The sequence below is a fragment of the Miniopterus schreibersii genome, assembly GCF_964146895.1.
Source record: "Miniopterus schreibersii genome assembly, chromosome: 2".
NCBI classification, from domain to species: Eukaryota; Metazoa; Chordata; class Mammalia; order Chiroptera; family Miniopteridae; genus Miniopterus; species Miniopterus schreibersii.
The window spans coordinates 169,020,158-169,033,071 of record NC_138102.1 but is presented as its reverse complement, the minus strand read 5'-3'; the positions used below and the strand labels follow the sequence as shown (position 1 = coordinate 169,033,071).

General features: G+C 46.0%; 1 protein-coding gene across 1 annotated transcript in view; it reads left to right on the top strand.

Moving 5' to 3' along the window:
• Positions 1-10,976: 10,976 nt before the first annotated feature.
• NTF3 (neurotrophin 3) overlaps positions 10,977-12,914 on the top strand; it is a 64,223-nt gene continuing 62,285 nt past the window's right edge. The window contains exon 1 of the mRNA XM_081124435.1: positions 10,977-11,203. Coding sequence (XP_080980561.1) covers positions 11,186-11,203 — 18 coding nt within the window. The 5' untranslated portion in view covers positions 10,977-11,185. The remainder of the gene's footprint in view (positions 11,204-12,914) is intronic.

Genomic DNA, 12,914 nt, shown 5'->3' with positions numbered 1-12,914 from the left:
AACAAATAATGTCTTTATCAGACTTCTGTGTTAGCATTTTACTGGCCTCATAAAACAACTTGTGAAGTATTTTAAATCTGATTCTGTTTCTTCTTTAAATTTTGATAGAATTTATCAGTAAAACCATCTTTTCCTATTGTTTTATTGGTGGAAAGGCTTATGATAATAAATTTATTTATTTTTAATAGATAAAAGGCTATTCAGGTATCCTGTTTGACCATTTGTTAGCTCAAATAATCTTTCCATTTCATCTAAGTTGTCAAATTTATTGCATAAAATTGCTTATGATGATCCCATTTCCCTTTTTATATTGATAAAATCTGAATGATAATCTCTCTTCCATTCTTGATAATGGTAATTTTTTTTTCTCTTTCATTTTTCTAGACCAGTCTAGCTAGGAGGTAACCAATTTTGTTGATCTTTTTTCCAAAAACAAATTTTTGCTCTATTAATTTTTGTTTCTTTGATTTCTTCTCTCATCTTTAATATTTTCTTCTTCCTACTTACTTTTTGTTTTTTCTCTTCTCTTTCTAGATTTTTAAAGTGTGGAATCTTAGGTGAGTAATTTTTAGACCTTTATTTTTTTATTGTAAGCATTTAAAGCTATAACTTTTCCCCTCAGCACTGTTTTATATGCAGCCCAGAGATTTTGACATGTTTCATTTTCATTATCATAGCAGTCAGAATATTTTCTACTTTCCCATATGAGTTCTTCTTTGACCTGTGGAATAACTAAAATTGTGTTGTTTAATTTTTAATTACTTAGGGTTTTCTAGACCTCTTATTGTCATTGATTTCTAGTTTTACTCCATCGTAGTCAGAGAATATACTCTTTGTGAATTCATCTTTAAATTTAATAAGAGCTTGTTTAATGACTCAGTATATGGTCTATCTTTGTAAACATACCATATGTACTTAATAAGAATGTGTATTTGGCATTTATTGGGTGTAATTCTACAAATAATAATTAAGGCAGTTGATCATGTCATTTTTGTCTTTACTGGTATTTGGGTTATTTGTTCTACTAATTGCCTAGTCTAGGGTATTAAAATCTCAAGATATCACTGGGAACTGTCTATATCATATCTGTAGCTTTTAGTCTGTGGCCTGCCCTACAGCTAAAAATTGTAAAAAACAGCAAACTCACTCCATCTTTTTCTCCTTTTTAAAATATCATCTCTCCTCCAAAATCTGACTTGGAGATTTTGTTCATTCTCTGCTCCCTAGTATATGTAGCTCAAGTTTGGAAGGGATCTTAACTGTTCAACCACCTATCTACATCTGAAACCCCTCTACAACATTGTTTCAGGGTGGTCCTATGCCAGTGACAGAGAACAACTCATTCATTATGGAGGCAATTGATTCTGTTTTTGGAAATTCTGTGTCAGAACCATCACCTTTGTCTTTACTTGAAATTTGCACCCATGTAAATGCCACCCATCAATCCTTCTACCCATTAGAGTCTTGCAGAATAGTCACATTTTCATTTAATCATGACCCTCTGGATGTCTGGGTCTTTTCAGTTACTATTTATTGGATGCTTCTAGGCTCCTGAGATCCATAATGTCAAGGGTAGATATTGCTGTCAGTTCTTTTACACGGAGGGAATTAGGAGGTAAATAGGAAAGTAAAGAATTTAACCCTAGGGTTCCTTTGTTTATTTATTTATTTTGCTTTATTGCAAAAAAAATTCAGAATTCTGTTTTTATTGAAACATTCCCTTAGCAAGATAGATTTTTTTTTTTTTTTCCTGTCTTTAGTACAAAGGAAAGGAGAAGAAAAAACAAGAAGGATGATACGGGGAAAAATTCATTCAGATGGGAATTTTAAAAGGTTATCTATAATATTATTGAAAAATAGGGTTCATTTAATTAATCCTCTCTCTTCAGAAAGAACCAACACTATGTTGTCAAAAATAGGAAAGTATCCATTTCAATTTTAAAGCTGTCCTTTAACCTCTGCTGTGATTAAAACTCTTTTCCAGTTCCTACCTTGCCTTCTGCATGTTAAATTAATTTTCTTTTGTTTTGCCAGTAGTGCACAATGTGACAAAATAAAGGAAATTAAATATTAAAATAAGTTGAAGTAACAAAATAGAGGAAAGAAGAAAAGGTAAGGAAGGAATTAGAGGGAAGTGGAACAACATTTCCAGAAGGAAAGCAGGAGATATGTCTGTTTCCTGAGGGTTGTATAGAGAAAGTAGATGAAGAGCAGCATCCTGGGAGTCAGAAGTTTGGGTTCCACACCCTCACTGATGAGTCTCATTATCTATGTGATTTCCAGCCCATCTCTTCAGTTTCCTGAGTCTTAATAACTTCCACTGTAAAATGAGGGATTTTTAGAGGAATCTCAGGCACCTTCCAAATGTGAAAGAACATAAGTCATTCATTCATTGGTTCTACATTGTAGCCACTCTGTCTTCCAGTTTGAGATACGGAGTGTGGGCCAGTGATTCACACTGTGAATCTCCTGCCAATTATTATTCCATTCTCATCTTTACCATGAACTCTCTGTTAACCCTGGGGAAAAGACAGTTTTGGGCTTATTAATTTATATGTATAGAAGGCTATTTCCAACTTTGTTGTTTGCCTCTTTTATTTACTTTATTTTTAAGATGTCCATAACATCAGTTGGGGAGATCAATACAGGTGGAAAGATAATCACTGTTATCATTTGCAATGTTATTCTTTCTATTTGCTCCAAAGGAGCTAATTTCTCAATTTGCACTTACTATTGAAAACTTTTGGCAAAAGACCTTTTGAAGCAGTGGGAGAAGGACCAGTGGAAGTCTCTTATCCTTGTCTGGAGGCAGAGAGGCTGGACATGGTGGAGCAGTGAAACACAAATCTGATGCCTCATGATTACTATCTTGGCAGCAGCTCCAGATTTTAAAGCTCATTCACAGGCAGGTTTTGAACGCTGGCTTGTCTGCTGAGTCTGAGCTCTAAGTGGCATTTAAGTCTGTGTCTGTGCTAGAGGAACAGACATTTGCATGAATGTACATTTGTGGCTGGATGGGATTCAAATGAAACATATGTAACAAAACATCAATTGCCCATAATGTTCCAACCCAGGGTTCTGTAGTTTCTACATGGGCATTTACAGACTTATTATGTGTTAGAAACCCAAGGCTTAACTTTTTCTCTATGTATCTTGATGCTGCAAACACTAGACGTTTTGATTAGAGGCCTTTTAATCTTTGGAACATAGCCAGTGATCTGCCCCTTTGGAAAAATGTCTTAGTAAGTAGGCACTGTGTGACTTTGTCCTGCTGCTGCTGGGGGCTCTCTTATCCAAGGCTGTCATGTAGTTATATAGGTGTGTCTTGACAGAGGAACCTGATGAGGAGACGGTAGGTGCTGGAATCAGTCCTTTCTCCATGTACCAAGTCACTGTCGTGGTGTGAGTTCATTCCCTCAGAAAGGTACACAGAGGGTCCGGAGATGGACCTGATTCTACTCTCCTCCGTCCTCTGTTTCCTTCCTTCTCTCACCACCTAGGACACCCTTGAGCCAGGAGAATTCACGATGGATACTGCAACGCTGCCACTGCTGGCCTTAGCTATGGACCAGAGACAGGAGGCCTGAGCTCCTCTGAGTGATCTTGGGCAAGTTGTATATCCCCTTCTTGGCCTCAATTTCCTCTTCTGTAAAAACACCACCCTCTCAAGGTTGGATGGTGTAGCAGGAATAGGCAGTTGGGGTTCAAACCTCTGTTTTGTCACTCATTCATACCCATGTATCCTTGGACACATTATGTAAACTCTTTACACCTCAATTTGGAAAATCTGTACTATTATTATCTCCATTTTAGAGATTAAAAAAAATGAGGTCTAAGAGGGGATAGATAACGTGCCTAAGATCACATGGGAGCTCAGACATGAATTCTGTCTCCTACTCTAGAAGTCTAGTGCTAAGGCCAGTATTGGGTACTCTTTGTTGCTTAAACATTATTTGCATTCTAATGGGGGCCCTGAGGACAGTCTGCTCTCAGTATGGGAACAAGGGCAGAACTGTCAGTGAATTAACTGGTAAATATAGCAAACCATCAGATGGGTTGGCTGCAGGGGTGTGTCTGTCTGTATATGTTTGTGTGTGTTGGGGACAGTAGAGGTATGTAAGCTTATTTTAACTTGAACTCAGTTTTCCTTGTCCCCCAAGAATTGTTAACACCTTTTTTGCATGTTTCGTGAGCACTCTTGGCACAAGGCCTTTAAAGTAAAAGGCTCAGTGATTAATCAATCACTCCACTCCTTGCTGGGTTTTCCTAGACTGCTGGAGTGCAGAGAATGTTTTCAGTGGGATATGGATAACAGAATAAACCTTCCTTGCCCCCCTCCATATACTTTGCTTCTGTCTTGTCTGTGAGAATTGGTCTTGGGGGTATGAGGTAAGTGAGGATTGGTCTTGGGGGGCAGGAGGATGAATGAAGTGACTTTTGCAACATCCTCCAGCCTCAAATTTGGAGGAGAATTGTGTAGAAGAGTACCCATAGGACATATTATTATAGGTCACTGCCATACGCATGGCTAGACTGGATGGGGCTCCTAATTAGGGGTAAGGAGACCTGGGTTCCTGTCCTATTTAGCCTTAAATCCTTGGGAAAGCTGCATTTTTGGACTGCTATATATTTACTTTTCCAGACTTTCCCTGCCTCTTACTACCCAGTAGGGGTAGTAAATGAAGGGTGTGGCCAGAAGACTATTCTAACTCTTAATCCCACCCAAGTCCCCAGCTAGAGGTAAAATCCCAAATGGTATTCCCAATGGAAGAAATTGTGTGATGGAAACACTGCTGGTTTTCCAGTTGACTTTTCTAGCCATGAACTTGTATCTTGTGTCCTTTTTCCAGCAGGCCATGGAAAGTGCAAAAGGCAGGCTTTACTCACACTGACTGCCCAGTAGTAATGGGTAGGAAAGCTGCTGCCATGGACTCAGCAGGGAAACTCCCATGCTTTGCATAGAGAAGTCACCTGGCTGTGGTTTGTAATCAGCTGGAGCTTTCACTCAGAGATGTCACTCTGGGCTGTGCAGGTGGAGGAGAGCAGATAATACAAACTCCCAAGTGTATTCTTTAGTGTGTTTCTTTGTTTTCTTATTTATATTCCCAGTTATACAAGAAAATGGTGAAACCAAGGAACTGAGAAGTTTATCAATTTCCCTAGTTCCCAAGGCAATGACAAGGCAAGCTCTCCATTCTCCTCCCCCCAGGCTCCAGGTCCATGATTCTCTGCATAGCATTGCCTTTCATGGTTACTCAATGTTCTTACAGCATAAATTGAAGCCTAAGCTACACTTATAATCTTTTATTTCCTCCTAAGCACTTAATGTTTAGCATCCAGACCCTTCCCCAGATAAAGGAAACCGCAGTGAAAAGACTACCTGGACACTCTCAGTTCAACCCTTGGGTCCCAGCCTTCTCTTGATGCTAACAGACCTGCTCCAAGGGTCTCTAAAATCAAAAGCATCTACATATTTTGAAACATCCTAACTGACTGTTTTTCATGTTCATCTCAACATTTGGTTATGTCTAAATACAACTGTGGGAGGCTCTAGAAACAGCTAGCTGGTGAGTGGACACAGCTCAGCAGATGCTCGGAAGGGACTGATTACTCTCAGCATTTGTGAATCTGAACCTGAAATATGAAATGCTGGCATACGTGATGAGAAGGATGGCCTATGGAGTATTTTATTGTCTGAAGATGGAATTAATGGCAGTGCCATATCTATGTCGAGCCCAGAGAGTAAAATTTTATGAGTTCTTCCCCATGAAATATTTTGTTTATGTCACATGGGTCTAAACTAATGGTTTTTTCTTTTTCTTTACTTCCCTACCCCCACCCTTCCCCTGCCCTCTTTGTCTCTTGAGGCTTGTTCCCTTTGGAAATGCATTAGTTACCTAGGAAACCTTAATGTCATTTTTTTATGAGTGGAGTTTGGTGCAGCATAAAGTTAATTTATAGGGTGGTTAGGAATTCATGTCATGACTGGTGAAATGGGAGACTTTATTATGATTTCTATATCCACCTGTGTGGTAGGAACACATACCTTCCCTCTGTCATTATGGGTAATTTCTTGAAACATAATTATGAATATGTATGCCATTTCACAAAATGAGTTGATCCACTGTTGTTCAGTGTAATTCGTTATATTGTTCAATGTAAGCCCTAGAACATAATTAGCAATAAAAACAAACCAATAATATACCAGGCAATCTGTTAAGAGTTGAAGGACATGGTGGAATTTCCTTTTAAATGACAAGGTGGTTCTGCCTTAGAGGCAAAGAATGAGTAAGATGAGATTTTGAAATCCTTCAACTCTATCTTTCATGCTCTTTGAGTTCACATTAGGAGTTTATGTAAATTCTAAATACATCCACTACTTCACTCTACCAATTTCTTTCTGTCTTTGTCCAAAGGGGAAAATGCACACCCATGAAGTTACATTAATGAAATGTGTAGTTTAACAATTTACAATTAACAAACAGGACATTACAGAGTCAAGCTTCTTTCTAAAGGCTGAGATCCCCCACCAGTAGGGTGGCAGTGTTTTCAGTTTAAGGACTATTTAGGTTGGGAGTTAAAGCTTACAGTGTGCAGGCACTGTGCTGAGTGTTGTAAATAAATGAGTTCATTCAGTCCTCATAATCCTCCTATGAGGCTGGCATTGTTTCTGCCATTTACAGATGGCTTCTGAGAAGTTCAGAAACCTGTCCAAAGACACATAGCCTCTAGGTGAAGAAAGCAGTGTGGAACCCAGGTTTGTATGACTCCAAAATCCACTTTTTCAATGAGTTCTAGTTCCTGATCTGTCACTGTGTGGGTTTTTTTTTCTGTCTCCCTGGGGGAAAGTCATTGAGAGGCTAGAGCCTCAGTTTTCTCAACTGTCAAATGCAGAGTGGGCACACAGAAGCTGAGAGATTGTGATCTCTAATACCCTGCTCTGTTTAAAGAGCGATATTGGTAACAGCAAAGCTCTGCTTTCTTGAGATGATATAACTCTTAGTGAAGACAGGGCTTGCTTAACAAACATAGACAAGTCACTCAGTGTCTGTGGACAACTGCACCTAGTTTGAAAAGAAAAAGAAAAAGCCTCATACATGACCCCTGAGGACATTTAGGCAGAGTTGCTAATTAGCATGATAGCGATGTGACTGTTGGTTAGTAATGCTGCGCTTAATATGTGTATAGTAATAGAGTGGGCAGCCAGGAATCTTTTGAATGTCAGAAGGCAGGGTAGCACAAAGCCCTTCCTGACCCTTAAGTTCCCAGTCCCTAAGCAAACACCTTTTGCGCTCACTTAAATTGTTTCAGAAACATAGACTTTTGGGCTCCATCAGCTCATGCAGCTGTCTGGGTGACTGAGGGTGGGGATGGACGGGGTAGAGAAAAAGAAAGTAGCTGCAACCACCCTGCCAAACTTCTCCACAGTGCCCTCCAGCAGCAGCAGAGGCAACTTGCAAATATTTTAGGCTCAGCCAAGGTGTGAAGTATAGCTTAGCAGTATTTCAAAGACAGGAAAGAGAAAAACAGTGAGAGAGAACGAACATTCTAGGCTAGCTATATGATCTTGAGGGCAAATAACCAGGCTTGTCTTTGTTGCGCATAGTCACAGAGGAAAGGGTCCTTGGAGGCCATTTAGCCCAATTCTCTTATTTCCTGGGTCAGCATGTCACAATGAATTAGCCACATGCTGGTACTGCCTCCAACACACAGTCCACTTAACTGAAACAGGGAGTAGGTAAATGCTGTTTTTCAGAAGGTAAAGGCATAATTCATTCTATTTCCATTTTGTTTCTGTTCAATGCTTCAACCACAGAGTGGTGCTATTGCAAAAGATAAGGGTGGGCAGAACACAAGCACCAGAAATTTGCTTTAGGAGAGAGTTTGAAAAGGGGCTTTCAAACACTAGATCTGGTTTCTGCTCTCACAAACCACTTTCAGGAGTCAGAGCCTTACGTTCAGATGCAGCAGGGGAAAAAGAAGGTTCAGGGGCCTATAGATACAGTCAACTGATGGACGGACAGCCAGGGCCATGGCCACAGAGTCAACTTGGAGGGAGGCGATTGCCTAGCTGATTAAAAAAACCTAGTTCTGTATGGATTTCCAAATCCAGCACTGCCCCTCCGGCATGAACTCAGCAGCTTACTTCCCAGTTCTGTTCTTTGCTTTAACTATCTATGCCACTAAGATCTTTCTCTATTTAGAAATTCAGGCTGGCTTACAAGTAACAACGTTCAGGAGTTCCAAAGGGACTCCCTATTACATACAGTAATCTTTTATTCCATCTTTAAAAAACAAACAAACACTTTTCTACTCCTTTTTCTGGCCACCTCTTCTTATCACCTTGCTGCTCTCTTGGAAGCCCCCAGGTGGTAGTCCCTTGTCTCCGTTGGAGGGGAGGAGAGAACCTTTTGCTCTGAAGTAGAGAGGTAAATACAGAAAAAGGCATTGCGCCTGCTCGGGAGAGATTGCCTGAAAAATGTCTTCCACAAAGGAAAGAACTAGTGGCTGTCCATTTGGAAAAAGTGAGGAAAGTGGGGCTTTCACCCTCTGCTCTGCCTGGTTCTCTCCCCCTTTCTCTCTTTCCCCCCAGCCCCTCCCTTTTTCCCCCCTCCCCCAAAGGCACTGCACATATTTGGCAAGATTAAGGTGTCACCTCTCATATTACAAGGCATGTTGGTTGCACGCAAAGACAGACCCACCAGCTCAGGACAGAAAAAAAAAAAAAAAGAAAACAAACAAAACCCCACTGGAGTTGGGAAACAATACAAACTCTTCCTGTGATCGTCTAGGTCCTGGCAAAGTGAGGCGACCAGTCAGTGACCTGCATCTGCCGAACGAATCGGAGTCTTAAACTCACTGCTGACTTTTTTTTTTTCCTTCTGATTTTTCAAATTCAAGTTTACCCCCACCCTTCCCTTCCCCTCCTCCCTCCAAACTGCCGGTGACAGGGAAGCTGCAGGCCCTTCGGCCCGCACATGTTTTTAACTCTTTCCTCACTGACGCGGGAGCAAACCGCCTCTTTCCTTGCCATCTCCTGGTTACCTGAGGATCTGGAGCTCCAGAAAGGAGACCCTATAACTTGGCCAGTGGAGCGGAAACGGGGGCCCGAATCTCCCCTTTGAAAACTGGCTAGGCTGGGGGCGGGGAGGGGGGGCGGGAAGTAGGGGAGGACCCGGAGGCGGGCTGGAGCGGAGGCAGAAAACCAGAAGCCAGCAGAGCACGCCCAACCCAACCTTCATGGTGCTGTGCGCCAGGTGGAGGGAACTGCTCGGCAGCCTAGTCTGGCCCGGAGGAGGACCTCGACGTTTGCGCACGAGTGAGGCACTGCAGGAGGACCCTGTTCTTCCCAGGGACCGCGGGAGGTGCCGCCCCAGGGCCTCCGTGCGCGCTCGTGGCCGTTTTCGATGTGGCAGCCTCCATCAGCCAGGATAATGATGAGGCAGGTACAATCCATCTAGTACGCAGCCCTGCACTCCCCAACCCTTCCTCTCCCAGCAGCCTCTCTCCGGGGGGTTCGGCCTGATCTGATAGCAGCAGTGCCTGTGCTTCTCAGTGTGTGACCAAATTTTCAAACAAGTCAAAGAAATGTGGGTTTTTTGAGCCCGGACCCTAGCTGAAACATAGACCCCTGGAATGGCAGGGCAGGGGGTACGTACTCACTTCCCTCCCCAACCACGCGTGAGACAAAAGGGCCTGGCAAGAGATGGACTGGGGAGTGGCTGAGATGGCAGAGCAAGTGGAGTGGGGGTTCGGAGATGAGGTCCGCACGCCATAACCCGGGGAGCGGGGTAGGAGGGGAGCTGGAGCGCAAAATTCCGCTCTGAGGCTCTGGATTTCTCGTTGACCCCTAAGTGACATTCTCCCCTCCACTTCTCTGGATTGCAAATGGGTGAAAGCAAGATGACTGAACTTGGTAAATTTAGAGAGAGCGATCAGAGCAAGTGCTGTCTAACGGACAGCTAAAATTATCTCGAAATAGGAGATTTTGCCCCCCACCCATTCCGTTCTTCCAAAAATCTACCGCTGGGGAAGTGAGCGTCACTACTTTCCGAGGTCAAAGAAGAGGTCTGTTTGTTTCTTGACTTTCCCGCTTCGAGCAACGTCTGCGCTTGCAGGCTGGTGGGTGCTAGGCGGGCGCTCAGCTGCGGGGCCCGATCCTAGTTTGGGAAAAGGGGGCTTAGGAGAAATTGGAGGGTGGGTGAAATGGAGGGGCTCCGATCCACCCTCCTTTCCCTTCATGTCACACACAAGCACGCACGCACACGCACCCTTGGTCCCCTTGACCCCCGACCCTCTCTCCCCCAATACCTCTGACTTGATCTCCCCCGACCGCCTGCACAGCGCCCTGCTACTGGTCCCCACGAGCAGCGAGTTCGCTGGGGAGCGATTGTCCTTGGGCGTGCTCGTGTGTGAGGTGGGGGAAGGAGTGACGGGTGGGCTAGATAGGGGGTGGGGAGCGATCTGGAGCTGGAAGGGTCTAAGGTTTGAAGGAGGAGTTTACACATTAGACCCAAGCCGCCCAGAGCAAAGGGGCAAGAAAGGCCCTTCTGTCTAGTAAAGAAAATCTTAAATAAAAAGGAAAAAAAAGAAGAGCAAAAAGAATTTTGAAAGGAAAAGAACAAATAAAACAGGCTGGAGACAGTAACATGTAAAATGTAGTGAAGAGGTGAATATTTCGTTTTTTTCTTGGATCTCTAAAAGAGAAGTCAAGGGGGAGACTTGGCTTCAGAAGCAGACTACTCATCTGGAAGTTTTTCGTGTTTTTCTTTAAGAGGGGCTAGGAGGAATGTCCCGGTCCTCCCACTGCCCCCCAGACCCAAGTCGGAGGGGCGCTGGGGCGCAGGCCCACAAGGCGCGGGACAGGCCGGGCGCGGGGGCGGGCGACGCGGCGCGCAAGGGGTTAAGGCGCTGAGCGCGGAGCCATCTGGCCGGGTTGGCTGGTTATAACCGCGCAGATTATGTTCACGGGACTCAGAGTTGAAGGCTCCTCTCCCTACCGAACAGCTCCGCGCGCGGCCCCGCGAGAGAGCCCGGAGCTACTTTCCTCCCTTTTCTTTCTTTCTCTTTTTTTTTTCCCCTGCTGGGTAGTGGCGGCGGCGGGGTGGGGGAGACTTTGAATGACCAAGTTTGCGTCTACCTTTCTCTTCATGTCGACGTCCCTGGAAACAGTCACACGGATGCCATGGTTACTTCTGCCACGGTAAGGGGAAGCGGGCACGTTGGGTGGGCAGGTTTGAGGGTTGGGAGCCTAGTGGGGGTTTTTACAGTGGCGCTGCAACTCCGCATCCCGCTCCACCCCCACTGACCCGCACTACCGCACTTTCCCCGGCTTGTGCCTTCCCCGAAGTTTGCGCCGCGATCACCCCGGGTCGAGACGCAACCGCAACCACCCCCTACACACTCACTCACTCTCTCACTCTCTCTCTCCCCCTCTCCCCCCTCCCCCTCCCTCCCCCTCTCGGCCCCCCCCCCCCCTTGTCCCTTGGCTGCCCGAGAAACCGCCTGGTATCTGGGAAAGTGATCAGGTTTTAGGGACATGGATTGCAAACGAAGGGCGGAGGCGAGGGGAAATGGGGACGACGGAAGGGCAGGGAAGGGATTCAGCAGAACCGCCACCCCTCCTCCCCAACACGCGCGTGTGCTCCTGCAGAGCGGGTTCCCGTGCACCCTGCAACAAAAGGGGGTGGCAGAGAGGTCCCGGACGGGGAACGGGCGAAGTGCCGCCGCCACTCCCCGGCACGCCCCCCGCGCCGGGCTCCTAGCCGCTCCTAGCTCTCCGCAGGCTTCGCTTGCCCCGGCCCAGACGTGGGCTGGGGGAGGGGACTCAGAGCACCGAACCTGGAGAGTTGCTTCCCAGTTTAGGGAGTTTAGACTCCTCGCGCTCGCGGGGTACCTGCTCTGGAGTCCCCCTGCCTCCGCGCAAAGCTTTTCTCGGAAACGACGCCGCACCCGGGCTGGTCTTGGCCAGCGCCCACCCGCGGCTACCCCACCCTGGATCTCTCCGCAGATGTTGGAACTCAGCGCGCAGCCCGCGCATCTGGGACCCTGCGGAGTAGCCCGGGGCACAGAAGACTGTGCCATCCTTGGGGAAATCCTGGCAGTTTCTCCGAGCCAGATCTGGGAATTTGAGGCGGAGGTGTGGGAAGGTTGGGAGATGCGGGGACTGAAAATGACCCACAACGGTCCGATTCTCTCCAGTGCCCCAGAGCTCTACTCATAATCCTAATGCTTTGGGGATGCTTGGGAGTTGAAAGTTCGGGGAAGGAGCCGCATGGGGGAGGGGACTCTGCTTGTAGCTTTCGTGCGCGAGTGATTGCGTTGCTTCTTTGGGGGAGTTTGTCGCGTTCCTCCTTTGCGCTTCAAAGGCACGGAACTGAGAGCCCTTTGCCGACTGGCGAGGACCCCTCTGCGTGGATCCGTGGCTCAGGGGAATTCCAGGTGGAGGAAGCCCCCAACCTGAACCTCACCGCCTCCTCTCGACCTCTGGCGGCGGGCGGCAGGTTCAGAGTCGGAGCGCCAGCAGCTCCCTAGACGCAGCGGGAGCGCTGGGCGCAGAGCTGAAGAGCTCGGAGACTGCGCGCGGGTGGACTTTTTTATGAGCATGAAGAGCTGGGGGTGGGAGCTAAAAGGGGGTGGGTGTCACTCCTGGAGTCTGATGTTTGCAATTCAGACACTGAATGTGCTGGACGACCTGCTTTTTAATAAAGAGATACCCTCTGCCACCCTGCGGAACAGAGAGCAAGAAAAACATCTAAGCCCTCTGCCCTGCGTGTCCGGATGGGAGACAGTTGGAACAGAGAGGGAACTTTTCTCTCGGTTCTGTTCTCACAGCATTCGGAAGTTCTCCAGCATACTCAGCCTGCCTTGTCCCCCTCCCGTCGGCCCCCTATTCCGTCCTGACATGGTGCACA